The 12,525-nt window shown below is 43.1% G+C and overlaps 2 protein-coding genes across 2 annotated transcripts; both read left to right on the forward strand.

Moving 5' to 3' along the window:
- Positions 1-865: 865 nt before the first annotated feature.
- Positions 866-6,158, forward strand: chmp1a (charged multivesicular body protein 1A). The gene is made up of 7 exons (XM_083666369.1): positions 866-974; positions 1,512-1,531; positions 1,641-1,718; positions 2,385-2,531; positions 2,905-3,033; positions 3,832-4,019; positions 4,525-6,158. The coding sequence occupies exons 1-7, from the start codon at positions 968-970 to the stop codon at positions 4,544-4,546; spliced, it is 591 nt and encodes a 196-aa protein (XP_083522495.1). The 5' UTR covers positions 866-967; the 3' UTR covers positions 4,547-6,158.
- A 2,060-nt stretch (positions 6,159-8,218) lies between these two features.
- slc10a3 (solute carrier family 10 member 3) lies at positions 8,219-10,598 on the forward strand. The gene has a single exon (XM_083666358.1). It carries the CDS (start codon positions 8,636-8,638, stop codon positions 10,049-10,051), a length of 1,416 nt encoding a protein of 471 aa, XP_083522484.1. The 5' UTR covers positions 8,219-8,635; the 3' UTR covers positions 10,052-10,598.
- Positions 10,599-12,525: the final 1,927 nt, after the last annotated feature.

The raw sequence follows: 12,525 nt of genomic DNA on the forward strand, positions 1-12,525 counted from the left end.
ATGGAGCAATGCATTTCACATGCAAACAGCACTTGGATTGTCTATGACATATCTGTAGTGGATGTAGAGGAATGACATTTAATGAGAGCAGCATTACTTTTTTAAGCGTGTTTTGAGGCTATATATAATTAGTTTACAGTTTAAAGTCTGCTGTGAAAACAAAAACATTCACAATGGAGTAATAGTGTAATTGTTTTGGTAATGATATTGTAAGACATTTGTTCTATCCTCATTTAGATATTTGAGCAGCATATTCATCACAATCAATGCTCATGTATCATTATGAATCATTTGAAGGCAAAGTTAATGTATTAAAAACTTTAGGCTATGACATCAAATGAGATAAATGCCTACTGAGCAGTAACCTTTCTGCTTACCTGTATATGCCTGCTGGCTCGACCTAGAACCCATCAGGGCCAGGCTGTGGTCAATATCATCTGCAGGTATCCATGTTTTGTCTCTGTGTGTTGAGATGTAAGATATGTCTGTCTCTCTCGCTCTCTCTCTCTCTCCCTCGCTCTCTCTCTCGCTCTCTCTCTCTCTCCCTCGCTCTCTCTCTCGCTCTCTCTCTCGCTCTCTCTCTCTCTCTCTCTCTCTCTCTCTCTTTCTCTCTCTCTCTCTCTGGGATGAGGGATGAAGTTACCCCTAGACACTTATCCATGGTAAATTTTACCCACTAATGGATTGGATTAGGATTTACATTTAGAGAGGGTAAACTGGCCCTAGATCTGACAGTGCCCAAAGAGGACAAATTTAGCTGGGCGGATGACATCAAGCAACGTCATGTGATCTCTAATATGGGCTCCTCCTAAATGGCTTCAGCAACACAAGAAGATCCTCACACGTGACTGCTCAGAATCAGGAAGTGCATCATACACGGAAAATCAAAACAAATAGACCATTAGCTTGTTGTCAAGTCAAAATACAAGTTTTGTTTTGGTCAAGTGGAATTCAACGACACGCTGACATGGACGGTAAGGAATGTTCAGCTCTTAATACGATTGTTTAGTCTAATATGTCGCGGTATAGCTGACATGAGCTAGCTCAAATCTTTACTGCCTGTCAGTCGTGAGTGTGAGCTAGCCTACCTGTCATGATAGCTAGCCAGTTAGCTAGCTAGTTGATTTAAGTTATGTAACATTTAGCTAAATGGAATTTGAATTCACATTGCTAGCTATTTTTTACACCCTCTGCCATGTGAAATCTCATCAAACACAGGTTTACTGTCAGTAAACTATCAGTCAAAGGCAAGTGATTTTCCCGATGAACCAATTAGCCAGCTAACTGGACGAGATGCTATCGCCATGGTGTTAGAAGATTATCAGAGAACATAGACATAGCCTTTGACATTACTGTATTTTACCACTTAGATCAGTTTCCCCGCATCGTCTGGTTGTCATTACTAAACGTAGTCATCACAGCAACATGTGTACAGTGGTGCACAATGAGTTGTATAGGTATGTGAGTGACAGTCCCTCATTGCCCCTCATCCCACTTTTTTCTTCCCCCAGACACGCTTTTCCAGCTAAAGGTATGTAACTAATGATACGTTGTCTTTGTGGAGTTTATACATAAAGCTATTGCCCCAGCTCATCTCTGTCGAATCTCTACTTATAGTCTCATACTTCTCTCTTTCACAGTTTACAGCAAAACAGCTGGAAAAACTGGCCAAGAAGGCAGAGAAGGACTCGAAGTCAGAGCAGGCAAAGGTTAAAAAGGTGAGTGATTAAGGCAGCCTAATTCATTTTGTTGAAGTGGGTAGTACAATGTCTTTGCCTTTCTATATGGGCTATGGTTAACAGGGTGTGGCGTTGCTGTTTGAGTTTGCGAGACACTTATACCCACACAGCAAGGCAGAATCCACTATCAAGTATCCTATTGGATATGTAAACAGTAATGGCATCTCAAGTTCAAGCTATATTTTCCATTTGTATGTACTGAAATAGGCTACATTTCTTAAGAGTTCTCATACAATGTAATAGATAAACATTGCAAAACTATACTGCTTAGTGATGAATAGCACGTTAAGTAATGTCTAAATTGGTAAGATAAAAGGAGTCATTATAACGGGAATTTGGATGTCTGTCACCACAAAGCTTCAGAAGCATACATTACCTTCGGTAATTACAACAGTGTGTTTAGATAGTGTCTGTAATGCTACATGTTAACCAGCAGGTGGCATTAGATTGTCATGGTTGAAACTGAAGAGGTTATCAGTCAATGGAAGGTGCATATTATAGGCTGGCATATATTCATTCATAGTTGACCAGTGGAGGCTGGTGGAGGTAGAAATAGGAGAATGGACTCATTCGTCCACTGATTTTTACCTCCCCAGTAGTTAACAGATTGTTTTTACGATGTATGTGTTATGTGTGTGTGACTAGGCTCTCCAGCAGAAGAATGTGGAATGTGCCAGAGTATATGCTGAGAACGCCATCCGTAAGAAGAATGAGGGTCTTAATTGGCTGCGCATGGCTTCTCGTGTCGATGCTGTGGCCTCCAAGGTCCAGACTGCTGTCACTATGAAGGCGGTGAGTTTATGCTTCCGCTTCCCAATAACCCTATTATCTACCATTTAATTGCACGTCGGGTATTAGTCATTTTAATCTCTCTCTGGAACTCTACTTGTCCGGCTCCAGATCGGTTTGTGCTACAGCTAACTCCGATGAAGATCGTTGTCCTGCCAAAAATGTTTGACATGTCAAAGAAAAGAGGAAAGTCGTGGTAGTAGTTGGCTGGCTATAGCACAAACAGATCTGAGATGATCAGGCTAAAGCTCCAAGACCCCCCCCCCCCCCCCCCAACTCATTTCACAGATGTCCTTTCACAAGGAAGTGCTCTCTATCCTTTCCTCTTCCGCAGGACTTATGTTAATCCACTCTTGTCTTGTCTGTGTTGCCCTAGGTGACTAAGAACATGACCTCGGTGACCAAGGCCCTGGATAAGGCTCTGGGCTCCATGGACCTCCAGAAGGTGTCTGCTGTCATGGACAAGTTTGAGACGCAGGTCCAGAACCTGGACGTCCACACCTCGGTGAGTGGCAGTATAGTCTGGGTCTGGGAGTAGGAGTAGTAGGGGCTATTCACAAGTTGGAGAGGATGGCATCAAGACGTTTCGTTGTGTCATTTTGTAGTATCCTTGTTTTGGTTAATAGTCTGTTGAATTAATGGATTGATTTAGCAGAGTATTCCAGCTCTGTAGTTTTCTTTAATACTTCACTGTGATAATCAGATACTCCTTGTGATAATCAGGTGTGTGTCGTATTGTGCTCTTTAAGGATAGATCAGCTTTGAAATGGGAACATAGCAATTAAGTTTTATTAGAAAGAATTTCTTGCATAATGTCTTCTTTTTTTGTAATCCCTTAATTTTGTAATTCCCCTCCCCTGATGGGAGGACATGGAAAAAATATATGTTTGACTCCTACTTACAGCTATTTATTGTACTTGGTAAGGTACATGTAATGTAAAAAATGAAAAATATACAGTACATATATCTATACTTACTTATTATTGCTTGTAATTAAGTGTATTGGTTCATTATTAATTATATTTTTAGTTCCAACCTTCAGATGGGGGCATTCGTCTGAGTTTGAGAAGGCTTCTGTAACACTGTAATATTGAGCTCTGTGGAAATGAGGCATTGAGTGTAGGCTGAATATAGGCCGGTGCCGGTATAGTGCAGGTGTGCACAGCAGTGGACATTCCTTAAGTTTTACTCACTAATTTATTCTGTGAGGTTGCATTTGGTCTAATGCAGCCCGCCACCAAAACGAGTTTGACACCCCTGCCGTAAACCCCCTCTCACACTGTTCACATGTGCCCTAATGTAGGTGATGGAGGACTCGATGAGTTCAGCGACCACTCTGACCACGCCCCAGGATCAGGTGGATGACCTCATCGTCCAGATAGCGGAGGAGAGCGGTCTGGAGGTGATGGACCAGCTCAGCCAGCTGCCTGCAGGAGCCTCCTCGCTGGGAGAGAGCGCCTCTACATCACGGGAGGACCAGCTGTCCCGCAGGTATATATACATATGTATATATTCCACTTGATAAATAAAACATTTCAAAACGACGCTACAATGCTACAGGTAGCACTTAAACTTGCACTGACTACTCACTAATCATTGAGCGTTCATGGAATCTTACCCTCACTGGTATGTTAGGGATTTTTAGTTACATTTTAAAATACTTAGGCTAGTATGAATAACATGGGGGCATTCATTTCTTATTTTGACCACAATCAACTTTGATCAACTTTGATTTTGTTTCCACCAGTTGGTTCCGTAGGTCTGTTAATGGCTTTGTTTCAGACAGTGGAATTTGCAAGGACAGTCAAGACACAAGCTGCATGCCCACGCATACAGGATAGTGTAAAAAAGGAAGTGATATCACGATATCCCACGTTCTTATCGTTATCAACTGACCTCAATATCATATATTGAATTATCAATATTGGTGCCCACCACTAGTTATTATTATACTGTGCACACATGCTTTAACTTAAACAATGATCCTCCATTGCAGGTTGGCTGCTTTGCGGAACTAAAGACATCTGGGCTGTTTGGAGGAGAGATGGCAGGTTGACAACTGCTTGGAAACGGACAGCAGGAGCTGTGTGATTCTATTGAACTGTTCCTACCGTGAGGACCTAATGAGCCTATTGATTTTCATCCCCTCATTTATTTATACAAACACTCTCACACTCGGTGTTGCTGAAAATACCACCTGAGAAGGCATGGTTCTCTTTCACTCTCTCTCTCTCTCCCCTCTCCCTGTCTCTGTCCAACTCCCTCTTTCCCTACCCCCCCCCCTCTCTCACTCTCTCTCTCTCTCTCTCTCTTTCCATCTCCCCTCTCTCTATCACTCTCTATCTGTCTATCTCTATCTTAGTTGCACAACAATCTCCTATTTTCAATCTCATTGCCCCTCTGTTACCCTCACATATCAGTCTTTCTGTCTCTCATTCTCTTTGTCTTCTTCTCGGGCTCCCTCAAATACCCATCCTTGGTTAGTTGTTGTTGTGTGAATTTCATCTTAACACGTGACACATTTTTGGATCTATATTTTCCTATATTTTGGATCTATCATTTTTTTTTACAAAAATTATAATGGAAAAGGTGTTTTAAAAGTCGACATTGGTAGAACATAAGGGAGTGTGTATCTGTTGGCGCTTAATGGGTGTTTGATCTGAGATGCTGTATCTCTTTGTTTTTATATGTTTGATTACCTTTTGATTTCTATCTGCAGTCAGATGTTGTATGATTGAGGTGGCTCCACAGAGCAGGCTAGTGGGAGAAAACAGGGGAAGGGTTCACCTCCATGGACAACGTAGAGGGGAAGGGATCATTATTGCATCAATGTGTCAAAATTCACTCAGTTGAGAATTACTTTATGACATGTTTTGACAACACTAAAAAACATGATTAACAATCAAGACACACACGCACATTATAGTCTACTTTCTCTCCCTAACTCATAACAGCAGTTAGTTTGATGATATGAAATCAACCATATTTCATATTTCTGTCTCAACCTATATTTCTGTATATACAGGGGAGGACAATCCTCTAACATACATATTTGTTTAAACAAATTAACTATTGTTGTTGTTTTCATCATATTTGTGCTGACTTTTATTCATGCCTGTTATTTTGCTTTGAACATGTACGCCTTATTGGGATGCAGGTGCTTGCCTAGGTGCTCCTCCTCAGTGCCTGAATGAATCTAGTCAGAGAGCAGTAGTGATGAGTCCAATGTCTTCACGGACAAGGGCTGCATCTCAATACTCTCAAGTAGCTTCCTCTCCTTGCGTCCTCTCCTTGATCTGCACTGATCTGATTCCACAGGATAGGTGAAATCAATGCCTAAGGGGAATTTACCTTCACCTGTCCAGTTCTATCACATTGGTGTAGATTAAGAGAAGGAGACAAGGAGAGGAAGCCGCTTTAGACTAGGAAACAAGGATTTCCCCTTTCTATCCCTGTCACATTTAAACCAGACATTTTCTCCATTTGGCTGCTCTAGCTGTAGCTGACGTCTTGAGTAAAATTTTCCGCTCTTTCATTTTACATGGGAAGGGTTATTTATACTCAAAGTTATGCAAACTTTGCAGTGCTTATGTTTTGTATATTTATCTTGTGAAAATAAAAGTCCTCTGATACAAACTCATGGCTCTCCTGTTGTAATTCCAGTTGGACATCCTATTTGCAAAGCAGTGAAAGAACATGTATTTTAATGTGTTTTAGTGTACTGCATTTATTCAATGTTTCAGGAAGTTACAGCAGCTGATGGCAACACAATGAAAATAGATACACTCACTGAGAACTTTATTAGGAACACTATACTAATACTGGCTAGGGCCTCCCTTTGCTCTCAAAACAGCCTCAATTCTTCGTGGCATTGATTCCACAAGATCATTGAATCATGCAATGCTGTGGCATTCAAGCGATGATTGATTGGTATTAACGGGCCCAAAGCATGCCAAAGAAACATTCCCCACCCCATCACACCACCTCCACCATGAGAAGGTGTACAGGTGTTCCTTATAAAGTGCTCAGTGAGTGTACATGCAGGGTATCTCACTTATACTAGTTACACACACTTCCTGTAGTGGGTATTTTAATATTGCTCTCAGCCCAAGTCAGCATAGAGTACATTCTGATATACAACTCAAGTTGTACATAAACCGATGCATTCACATAGCAGTCACTATACACACAAAGTCACTGTGTCTTGATGTAGGAACATATTGGTTATTGTTTATCTAAAATAATGATATACCATTCAGTGTTTTACATACAAATCCAACTGTATGTTTGCTCTCTCAGCTTCTACATACCTAGAAAATTGAGCTATAATTAGGTCAGGAACAATTGTTATTTGCTAGGTAAGTGAAATATACCACACCCTGGGAGTATACTACATTGCTGCCTTGTAGACCATAACAACTGTCACTCTTGAATGTAAATAGAGCACTACAGATCAGCAGGTTAGGACAGATCAGCAAGTTGTTGGTTGAATGTTTGCACAGGAAACCTCCTTTTCTCAGAGTCATAGTCCACCATGACACAAAGTAGGCCACAGCACAATAGATAACAACACTATTATTCAACTGTAAGTGGTGACTCTCAGTATAGATGATAGGTTGAATAGCTTTCTCACTGTAGAATGCTGACTGGACTCACTAACCTTTTTGCAAAGTAAGACACAAGCTACGGTACAATACAGATCCATTCAGCTTACGTGATGTGCCCTCAATATGCTGAGAGAATGGGGGTTTCCCTTACACCATACAAATGGCTGTATCAAATTTCACAATTGTGTTTGTTGTGTACGAACGACACATCAGCAATTTGGTAGGGACCAGAAACTGGATTCCATGAGAGTGCCTGAGTTGTGTTTTCAGTTGTTCAGATTGTTGTTCAATTAGCAAATATGCAGCAAAGTGAAATCAAGTGAAACTGATTTGTGATTTCAGTAGGAATGTGTGCGTGATGTTTACCAGTGATATCAGGATAAGATCTATGTAGACTATGTATCATTGTTTTGAATCGACAACAGAGGTCATGTATTATATAAAAATAATGGTGTGCTCTTCTTCCAACCCACTTACACACTCCAGGTGCCCCTGCCCCTCTCTCTCTCTCTCTCTCTCTCTCTCTCTCTCTCTCTCTCTCTCTCTCTCTCTCTCTCTCTCTCACACACACACACACACACACACACACACACACACACACACACACGGAACATGAATTGTCTGGACAAGCCCAAACCCCCCTCGTTGCATTCTTGCATAAGTCTTGCATAAAGGGACCTTTTGCGTGTGTATTCCGTGAACTGAATAAAGCAAAACACTCTCATACGCATAAAATATTTTTGGAGTTTCATTTCAATGTCATTTGTTATTATATTTATATTATATATAGCCAAGACTGGGCTATTTCTGTCTTCAGCAATCCTGCCATTTTGCCTTAGTCAGCAGCATCACCAGTATAGGCCTTTACATTTTTCTGCGGGGCCCCCATGATGAAAATAAACTGAGGAGTTTCCTCTATGATGAGACACATATAGCCCATGCAAGGAGGACCACCCCCACTATTAGATTTTTCTATGTGACGTCGGTGCTTATTTGGTGAGGGACCTAGAGAGTTAACGCTTTGGGCTGCTTTCATTGGATTAGAGGGGGGCTTAACGAGTGAGAGAGAAGGGGAGAGGAGAGAAGCAGGGGGAACGACTGTCGTGATGACAGTTACCATCAAGTATAGACAATAAAACCGGAACGCAAGGCAACGGCTCACCGAGGCAGACATTTTTCTTAGCACAGAAAAATAAATCGTGAGTCGTGTAAAATCAATACAAATATGACCGTTCATTTTGCTCGGGAATGAAGCACTCGAGTCGGATGGGGCGGGGTGATGTTTGAGTTCCGGTAGAAAGAGAGCTAGAACACGGGTAAAGCTAAATGGGTACCAGACGGAATGTGGAGCCGGCTACCGACGTAGCTATTGTATCAGAGGATCAGAGAAGTTTTATCGCATACTATAAAAGAGAGGCAGTTTAGGGCGGGTTGGGGAGGTCGCAGGCGCCCGAGAAGCGTGTCTTTGCGGCGCCCCTCTGCCCCCTGTCCGTCAAAACGATGAGGACGCTATTTGCATTCTGTTGTCTCTTCCTGATAACAGGAGCAGCAGACCGGTCGACAGCAGGCAGGTCCCTGACAGACAACAACAACAACACGAACGTGACGGCCGACAGCAGCAGAAGGTATATAAACATCGGGGACGGTTCCTCTCAGGAATTTGAGTTTCCCGAAAACACTAAGGGCGTGATTGTAATTTCCAGTCAATACCGGAGCGCCGCAAGTAGGAAGGGCCGCGAGAGCTGGAAGCAGACGGTGACGGTACGCTCCCTGGACCCGGAGGTTCTATCCATCCTGAATGTTACCGACAGTGGGCACGCTGGGCCGGTGAGGAGTTACATTATCAGTATACGGTCTGGATTACCGGGTCGGGCACAGCTACTGATCCAGCTCATTGATCTGGACCAGGATTCAGTGCCGGTTCTGATTGAGGAAAGGACAGACTACTTTATCAAGGTGGCGGCACCAGGCAGTGATGATCCTGCCGCCCGGCTCATCCAGTCGGGTGGGCTGTCTCACTTCTCAGAGAACCCTGTTCTGTTCGCCTTGCTGCCCCTGATATTCATCAACAAGTGTGCCTTCGGGTGCAAGGTGGAGGTGGAGGTTCTGAGGGGTCTCCTGAGGAGGCCTGTGCCCCTTCTCCTGGGCGTGGCAGGGCAGTTCCTGGTCATGCCTCTGTATGCCTACGGCCTGTCCAGGTTGGCCTCCCTCCCCAAGCCCCTGTCCCTGGGCCTGGTCATTACCTGCTCCGCCCCTGGTGGTGGTGGAGGCTACCTCTACAGCCTGTTGCTAGGTGGTGACGTCACACTCGCCATCTCCATGACACTGGTGTCCACGGTGGTGGCTGCTGCAGCGATGCCTCTGTCCTCCGCCCTGTACGGCAGGCTGCTTGGGGTCCACGCTGCCCTCCACGTGCCCTTCGTCAAGATCCTAGGCACCCTCCTGTTCATCGCCATCCCCATCTCCCTGGGCATGCTGGTGAAGCTGCGTCTGCCTGCACTGACTCGTGTCCTGCTGGCACTGATCCGCCCCTTCAGCTTTGTGCTCATCGTGGGTGGGATCTTCATGGCCTACCAGATGGGCGCATCTATCCTGGCCAATGTGAAGCCTCAGATCGTGGCGGCCGGAGTGACGGTGCCCATGTTCGGGCTGCTTCTGGGGTTTGGGATGGCGAGGGTGGCGGGGCTGGCGGTGCCACAGAAGAAGACAGTTAGCATTGAGGTGGGCGTCCAGAACAGCCTCCTAGCGCTGGCCGTCATGCAGCTGTCATTCCGCCGGCTGGAGGCGGACTTCGCCTCCCAGGCGCCATTCATCGTGGCGCTCAGCAGCACGTCAGAGATGCTCCTCATTGTCATTGCCCACTTTGCCCACCGAAGGATCTGTGCCCCGCCCACCTCCGCCCGGACTGACGCCTGATTGTAGCCTGTGTTGCTATTGTTGTTGTTCTGAACCAAACCAAACCTGTGGATGGAATGGATGTCCCACAGACTTGGTTCCAAATCACTCAGAACAAGATGAAAAGACACAATCAATGACAATGACACTGTGTGCACAAGACAGTGGATGGATGCCTGAATTAACATTTTTGTTTGTTTATTTTTCTTGAAACCAAAGGCCTTTTAACCCCCCCCCCCCCCCTTATTTCTTTTATGTCCTTTTTTAATCAGATTGTACTGAGAGGTACTTAATGTAAATACGTATAAAAAGAGAAATACCTATAAAAGAAGATATTTTTCTACCAGATTTTTTTTTTCTAATTGAAATGATTGATTTGTATCATGTTTACAAGAGGTCTACGTGTCTTAGGAATGGGGATTGGTTGTGAAAATGGGATTGTTTATTGAATGAGAAACTATGGTGTTTGAAAAGCATTGCTACTGATTGTTCTTTCTGGATTCAAAGGTGGTTATCTAAGAATCCATGTACTTGAATAATAAAGAAATAAAAAAAATAAAAGCATTTATTTCAGCAGTTTTGAGTTTATCATTATTCAAAGATCTTTATTTAAAGTGGAATACAACACAGAGTTATGCTGACGGATCGTGATCTACAGCTGAGAGTAGGAATCAGGTTTTGTGTGTCTGTGAAGACAGAATATTTGCCTCGTGACATTCTTGTGGAGCTATTTGCATACGTTTCTTATTTGTATTTGACTCAATGGCATTTTGCATTTGTTACGTAGTCACTGCTCTTCAGAGGGACAAAGTTCACTGTTAATAAACCTTTAACCACTGAAAACGAGGTTGTAGTTCACAGGGTAGTGAGTTGGTCTGTGAGAGAGATTGAGAGAGTAGTAGGTCTATATGTGAAAAAACTTAACTGTAATGAAAATGACTGTTGGCAGGTGTTATGTAAAATGTGCATACAGTCAGAATACAGTAGCTGCATGTATTTTCACTGTTTGGCAAAGGCTAGACTTGAAGTCTGTGGAAAGAAGGGAGAGGGGAGGGAGGGTTTTGTGAGAGGCATTTATGTAGGAGTGTATTTCCTGTTTACTCTGTCCTTGGTGTCCGAGCACCTCTGAAGCATTTTCATTAGTCATTTCTCAGTATATTTGTTGTGGAAACATTGGGCATTTAGAGTTGCTGGGTTTTGGCTCAGGGCCTGTGAGTGGCCCTTTAGGAATGTTGCACAGTGCTTAGGCTGCTTAGGGCTGAACTCAGTTGTTTGGTGTTACAGAGGCTTTGTCAATATTGACCGTACGACTACAGCTGAGCACAGTAGGGAACAACTCTATTCTGTTTCCTATAGACAAGAAGGGATTGTTGAAACGGAATGGAGAGATCTGCATCAAAAATCAATGACTGATGCCGTATTCCCGTCAGTTATTGACATGGTATGTTTTACAGGAATAGTTGTATGATCAAATACTTTATATTGAACAATAATCCATTCTAGGTAGTGGAGACCTTTTTTTTACGGATAATCCATTCTGTGGGCTAACATTCAATTCATTAAGTGGCACTTGGTTCCTGTCTGGTAATTCATTGTTAACACAAGCTGTTTTGTTTCGTAATTTTATCTAATCCCAACCCAAAAGTAATGGATTAACACACATTGATCCAGATTGCACATTCATAATCCAAAAATTGTATATCCTAAATTCTAGAACAGTATTGTTATAGTTTAAATTAAAGTAATCTATTTCAATTGGTATACACAATCACATAAAATATGTTTATAGATATCGGATGTACCACTCTACTATCTCAAAGCAGAGGGATAAAGTATCACACTACTACTCTGTCCTAACAATTTTACTGGGCCCCCTGTGCCATTAATAAACCTGTGTATCAATTATACTCAGATGAACAACATTTTTGTTTGTCCATTTAATGGATATAGGTTAATTTTATTCTTAGCTAGAATAATCACACCTGTTGGAAGACTATTCAGTATAGTATGAATGGCCCTTAGGATCAGCCTGTACCAGAGTTGCCTATCTGCAAGGCCTCCCTTAGCCTTGTCATTTGCTTCAATTGTAAGTGACGATTTCTCTGAGTCCTTGAGTCCCTGAGTCACTAGAAAAAGCTGTTTTAAGATGTTAAAAAAAAACGTCCCGGGGGCCCCCTAGCCAAATGTGTCCCCCCTCATGTCCAGCTGAGTCCTACGCCCTTGCACACAAGATTCTCTCTCTCTCTCTCTCTCTCTCTCTCTCTCTCTCTCTCTCTCTCTCTCTCTCACGCTCACTCTTATTATTGGTCTCTCTCTTTTGTGCTTATGAGTTGTGGGGGTTTGCAAACGAAACCTACATAAGCTCTGTACTGTACATATCCAGTTCTGCACTCAAGGAATATGCATGGAATCTTGCTGTAGGTGATTGTCACTTCCTATACAGAGACACAGGTGAGTACCTGCAGTCAGTGGGGTGCATTGCTCAGGTTGTTTGC

The sequence above is a fragment of the Argentina silus genome (assembly GCF_951799395.1).
Source record: "Argentina silus genome assembly, chromosome: 3".
NCBI lineage: Eukaryota > Metazoa > Chordata > Actinopteri > Argentiniformes > Argentinidae > Argentina > Argentina silus.

Bases quoted from the DNA above. Each gene is read 5' to 3' on its own strand.
- chmp1a (XM_083666369.1), top strand. The intron at 1,532-1,640 runs GTATGTAACTAA...TCTCTTTCACAG, and splicing joins ACACGCTTTTCCAGCTAAAG to TTTACAGCAAAACAGCTGGA. The intron at 1,719-2,384 runs GTGAGTGATTAA...GTGTGTGACTAG, and splicing joins AGCAGGCAAAGGTTAAAAAG to GCTCTCCAGCAGAAGAATGT.
- slc10a3 (XM_083666358.1), top strand. From the start codon at position 8,636: ATGAGGACGCTATTTGCATTCTGTTGTCTCTTCCTGATAACAGGAGCA.